Consider the following 6,284-nt stretch of genomic DNA (forward strand, 5'->3'; position numbering starts at 1 on the left):
AAAAAATGAGACCTCTCGGTTTTGTATTAGAACCTTTCGGTTTTTTCGATAAGACCTCTCGGTTTTTGTTTTGTGCCATGCAAAAAATGAGACATTTCGGTTTTGTATTATAACCTTTCGGTTTTTATAAGACCTCTTGGTTTTGTATTGGAACCTTTCGGTTTTTTGATAAGACCTCTCGGTTTTTGTTTTCTGACATGCAAAAAATGAGACCTCTCGGTTTTTGTAATAGAACCTTTCGGTTTTTTATAAGACCTCTCGGTTTTGTATTGGAACCTTTTGGTTTTTTTATAAGACCTCTCGGTTTTTGTTTTCTGACATGCAAAAAATGAGACCTCTCGGTTTTTGTAATAGAACCTTTCGGTTTTTTCGATAAGACCTCTCGGTTTTGTATTGGAACCTTTCGGTTTTTTTATAAGACCTCTCGGTTTTTGTTTTCTGACATGCAAAAAATGAGACCTCTCGGTTTTTGTAATAGAACCTTTCGGTTTTTTATAAGACCTCTCGGTTTTGTATTGGAGCCTTTCGGTTTTTTGATAAGACCTCTCGGTTTTGTATTGGAACCTTTCGGTTTTTTGATAAGACCTCTCGGTTTTTGTATTCTGCCAACCTTTCGGACTATAACTTTTCGACTTCTTAAATAAGAACTCCGTTGATTGAGATTTGATTTGAATGAAACACACTCGAGAGAGGGATTTCACCTGGAGTGAAAGCATCTTGATCCGAGAGGCTTGAAGTACGAGATACACTCTCGGAAGGGATTTCACCTGGAGTGAAAACATCTTGATCCGAGAGGCTTGAAGTACGAGATACACTCTCGGAAGGGATTTCACCTGGAGTGAAAACATCTTGATCCGAGAAGCTTGAAGTACGAGATACACTCTCGGGAGGGATTTCACCTGAAGTGAAAACATCCTAGACCGAGAAGTTTGAAGTACGAGATACACTCTCGGGAGGGATTTCACTTTAAGTGAAAGCATCCAGGACCGAGAGGTTTGAAGAACGAGATACACTCTCGGGAGGGATTTCACCTGAAGTGAAAGTATCCAGGATCGAGAGGTTTGAAGAACGAGATACACTCTCGGGAGGGATTTCACCTGGAGTGAAAACATCTTGATCCGAGAAGCTTGAAGAACGAGATACACTCTCGGGAGGGATTTCACTTGAAGTAAAAGCATCCAGGACCGAGAGGTTTGAAGAACGAGATACACTCTCGGGAGGGATTTCACCTGGAGTGAAAACATCCTGGACCGAGAGGTTTGAAGTACGAGATACACTCTCGGGAGGGATTTCACTTGAAGTGAAAGCATCCAGGACCGAGAGGTTTGAAGTATGTGAAACATTGATGAATTTAACAGTTTGACTCTTCATATGAATAACTTCTTCATTAAGTGTTTCAATCTTGAATACGACTTTCTTTATACATGAAAAATCATCCTTGACCGAAAGGTTTTACATACAACGATGAGTGTTTAACTGCCTTGGACTTTGTCTGCTCCTTATCCCTTCTAACAAAGCGTTTCAACTGCCCAACTTGAATCAATTCTTCAATTCTATCTTTCAAAGCTACACATTCTTCTGTATGACGACCATGATTCTTGTGGTATTGGCAATGTTTACTCTGATATGCTCTTTTTGAAGTTCTTTCCTTCTTTGGTGGTGGGATTATCTTTACTGCCATTGCTTATTGTAAGATTCTTGCTCAATTACTACTCAACGGTGTATATTGTTGAAACTTTCGGCTACGAAATTATTCTCTTCCTTTTCTAAACGAATGTCCTCCTTCCTTTTCACTTATCTTCTTATCATTTCCATCCGCCCTCGAAATTCTCTCAACTCTTCCATCTGCATAAACTTTGATGCACGTTGTCTTAACTCATCAAGATTGGTTGCCAGTTTTTTGCAAAGACTGTCGGCAAATGGTCCCGGTTTCAGTGCTGTAATCATATGATGCATTGTGATTTTCAGACTGAGATTGCGGATACTTAGTGCTACCTTTCCAAAGCGCTCCATAAATGCTCTTAGGGATTCTCCCTTTTCTTGCCTTATATTCACTAAGGCAATTGATGTCAGATGATGTGGTCGGCTTGTAGCAAAATGAGCTCCAAACTTTTTTACTAAAGTGTTGAAACAATCAATGGATAACGGTGGCAACCGAGTAAACCAACTCAGTCCCTCCCTTCAAAGTTGTTGGGAATACTCGGCACAAAATGGCATCATTCCACGTATACAAACTTATCTGCGTTGTGTATACTGCAATGTGTTCATCAGGATCTGTACCTCTATCATATTTCTCCATGGTAAAATTCTTCCAATTTTGGGCAGTGGGGTTTCTATAATGGCTTCGGAAAATGGATGTCTCCTAACAGATATTCCGACAAAGATAACAGAAGTCTCTGGTATTCTCTTCCTTGTAGTTTCAAATCTTTCCTCATTATGTACCCTTTGGTGGATGTGTTCTTGGTTGAACAGTTTCAAATGATGTGTTTAAAATCGTCTCTTCATTCAACTTCCTTTTCATATACGCATTCTCCGCCCTTAACATACTTAACTCCTCTTCATTGCTTTTCTTTAGTGTTTCGAACTCTTTTTGTAACTGCATGAGCATAGCCATTGACATGGAATTTTGATTATCTCTCTACTCCCCAGATTGCTCTCCACCTTGTTCTTCTCTTTGATTCATCTTGTGTTCAACCTTTTTCAGTTACTTCTCGGCCCCACGGTGGGCGCCAAAATGTTCTTACAACAAGGACCAAGAACACTAGAATAAGGTTGATAAGATCAACTCCTTTACAAATCTTCCGAACTTGGGCTGGACTCTCTCGGCTTCTCCTCGAGTTGGGCTCTCGGCTTCTTCTCGGGTTGGGCTCTCGCGGCTTCTTCTCGAGTCGGGCTTTCGGCTTTTTCTCGGGTTGGGCTCTCGCGGCTTCTACTCGAGTTTGGCTCTCGGCTTCTTCTCGGGTTGGGCTCTCGCGACTCCTACTCGTTTGGCTCTCGGCTTCTTCTCGGGTTGGGCTCTCGGCTTCTTCTCCTCACAGGTGGGTGTGTGTACCTGCAAGGCGCTCCGATGCCAAAGTCAGATATAGTTTTATGTTCATCAGATCAATTGAATCTTACTTACCTCTTGAGTTGAACCTCTATTTATAAGGCTCTCTTATTGGGCTTAAGAGTTACTTGGGTCTTTTCTTTTTGCACCTAACATTTTGAAAACACACACCTGTATATTTGGGCCCATCTTATGGGCTTTGCTATAATCACTAATTTAATTTTACTTATTTACTTTTTATATTTAACCTTTCGGTTGAGACTTTCGGTACAACCTTTCGGTCGAGACTTTTGGTACAACCTTTCGGTTGACCTTTCGGCCTAGACAGTACATTTCCAAAAATTTTTAACACAATATGGACCTAGAATAAAATTAAAGAAAGTAGGGCGAAATTTCTCAATTTTTCAAAGAGGAAAGCCTTGGTTTTCACAAAATTTATGAAAAATCTTCCTGAAATAATTATTTGCTCAAATTACATGTAAGAATCTTGACTGAATTTGGAACAAAACATGACAAATTTCAGGTCAAACGGATGAATATTGACTTAGAAAAAAAATCAAACAATTTCACATACAAACGAATTTTCCTTTCAGTTCTCGCAATGATGAATAAAAAAATTATTGCAAATCTTGTAGGACGAACTTGAGGGTCAGATCTCAGTCAAAACTCCATACACACAATAACAAATGTTTGGTAAAAAATTCATACCAAAAGACTCAAGGAATAAGGCGAAATATGTGTCAGACCGAGAGTGGAAAAAACTAGCTTTTAAAAAACGAAAAGTCCTGGATTTTCTTCCTTATATCTTTTTATGTGTTTTGTTTATAGACGTGTCTCCTTAGCTGGGTGCAAACAACATATAAAAGTACTCATTTGTTTTTTTTTTGGAATTTTTGAACGCAATATGAACCAAGAATATATTTGCAGAAAGTAGGGCGAAATTTCACAACTTATGAAAGAGGAAACCCTTGGTTTTCACAAATTTTTTTAAAAGATTTTGTGAAATATTTTTTATTGAAAGTCCACGTAAGAATCTCAACTAAATTTGGAACAAAATGCGAAAAATTTCAGGTCAAACGAATGAGTATTCACTTAGGAAAAAAATCAAACAGTTTCACACACAAACAAACCTTTCTTTCAGCCCTGACAGTGATGAATAAATTTTTTATTCCAAATCTTGTGGGACGAATATCAGGCTCAAATCTAAGCCAAAACTCAATACACACAATAACAAATGTTTGGTAAAAACTTCATACCAAAAGACTCAAGGAATGAGGCGTAATAAGTCTAGCCCGAGACTAAAAAAACTGGTTTTTTGAAAACGAAACGTCCTAGCTTTTTTTCCCTATATCTCTTTTTGTGTTTTGTTTATTGACGTACCTTCTTAACTGGGATCAAACAACATATGAAATTCCACGTATGAATCTTAACTAAATTAGAAACAAAATGTGACAAATTTCAGGTCAAACGGATGAGTATTCACCTAGGGAAAAATCAAACAGTTTCACACACAAACGAACCTTCCTTTCACCCTTGACAGTGTTGAATAAAAAATTTATTGCAAATCTTGAGGGACGAATTTGAGGGTCAAAACTCAGCCAAAACTTAGCACACACAATAACAAATGTGTGGTAAATATCTCATACAAAAAGACCCAAGGAATAAGGCGTAATAAGTCCCAGACCGAGAGTGAACAAAACTGGTTTTTTGAAAAAAAAACGTCCTGGATTTTCTTCCCTATACCTTGTTTTGTGATTTGTTTATGGACATGCCTCCCTAGCTGGGTGAAAACAACATATGAAAGTACCTGTGTAAATTTTTTCGAAATTTTTCAACGCAATATAAACCCAGAATAAAATTGCAGAGAATATGGCGAAATTACACAAATTTTTGTTGAGGATACCCTTGGTTTTTCACAAAATTTAAGAAATTTTTTCCAAAATAATTTTTTACTGAAATTCCACATAAGAATCTTGACTGAATTAGGGAGAAAACGTGACAAATTAGGTCAAACAGATGAGTATTCTCCTAGGAAAAAAATCAAACAGTTTCACACACAAACGAACCTTTCTTTCACCCTCTAATAATGTTGAATAAAAAATTTATTGCAAATCTTGTGGGACGAATTTGAGGATCAAAACTCAGCACACACAATAAAGAATGTGTGGTAAATATTTCATACGAAAAGACCCAATGAATAAGGCGTAATAAGTCTCAGACCGAGAGTAAACAAAATTGGTTTTCCCAAAAAAAATGTCCTAGCTTTTCTTCCCTTTACCTTCTTTTGGGATTTGTTTATGGACGTGCCTCCCTAGCTGGGTGAAAACAACATATGAAAGTACCTGTGTGAATTTTTTTCAGAATTTTTCAACGCAATACAAACCTAGAAAAAAATTGTAGAAAGTAGGGAGAAATTACACAAATTTTTGTAGAGGATAGCCTTGGTTTTTCACAAAATTTCAGAAAAAATTCAAGAAATATTTTTTTACTGAAATTCCATGTAAGAATCTTGACTGAATTAGGGATAAAACGCGAAAAATTTCAGGTCAAACGGATGAGTATTTACCTAGGAAAAAAAATCAAACAGTTTGACACACAAAAAAACCTTCCTATCACCCCTGTCAATGTTGAATAAAAAATTATTGCAAATCATGTGGGACGAATTTGAGGGTCAAAACTCAGCCAAAACTCAGCACACACAATAACGAATGTGTGGTAAATATTTCATACCAAAAGACTCAAGGAATAAGGCATAATAAGTCCAAGACCGAGAGTGAACAAAACTGGTTTTCCGAAAAAAAATGTTTTGGCTTTTCTTCCGTATACCTTGTTTTGTGATTTGTTTATGGACGTGCCTCCCTAGCTGGGTGAAAACAGCATATGAAAGTACCTGTGTGATTTTTTTCGAAATTTTTCAATGCAATATAAACCCAGAATAAAATTACAGAAAGTAGAGTGAAATTACTCAAATTTTTGTAGAGGATAACCTTCGTTTTTCACAAAATTTCAGAAATAATTTTGTACGGAAATTTCACGTAAGAATCTTGACTGAATTAGGGACAAAAGTTGAAAAATTTCAGGTCAAACAGATGAGTATTCACCTAGGAAAAAAATCAAACAGTTTCAGACACAAACGAACCTTTCTTTCACCCCTGGTAGTGTTGAATAAAAAATTTATTGCAAATATTGTGGGACAAATTTGAGGGTCAAAACTCAGCCAAAATTTAGCACACAATAA

General features: G+C 37.1%; 1 protein-coding gene across 1 annotated transcript; it reads right to left on the reverse strand.

Annotated features, from left to right (window-relative positions):
* Positions 1-636: 636 nt before the first annotated feature.
* On the reverse strand, positions 637-1,371 carry LOC137809871 (uncharacterized). The gene is made up of 2 exons (XM_068610933.1): positions 1,032-1,371; positions 637-899 (listed from the first exon to the last, which is right to left on the reverse strand). The coding sequence occupies exons 1-2, from the start codon at positions 1,369-1,371 to the stop codon at positions 637-639; spliced, it is 603 nt and encodes a 200-aa protein (XP_068467034.1).
* Between the last annotated feature and the right edge of the window lie 4,913 nt (positions 1,372-6,284).

Source organism: Phaseolus vulgaris, chromosome 2, assembly GCF_000499845.2.
Source record: "Phaseolus vulgaris cultivar G19833 chromosome 2, P. vulgaris v2.0, whole genome shotgun sequence".
NCBI lineage: Eukaryota > Viridiplantae > Streptophyta > Magnoliopsida > Fabales > Fabaceae > Phaseolus > Phaseolus vulgaris.

What these genes read in the sequence shown, in the direction of transcription:
- LOC137809871 (XM_068610933.1), bottom strand. Translation starts at nt 1,371, where the DNA reads ATGAAGAGTCAAACTGTTAAATTCATCAATGTTTCACATACTTCAAAC. An exon ending in CCTGGATACTTTCACTTCAG is followed by an intron (nt 900 to 1,031) that starts GTGAAATCCCTC and finishes TTTTCACTTCAG; the next exon opens with GTGAAATCCCTCCCGAGAGT.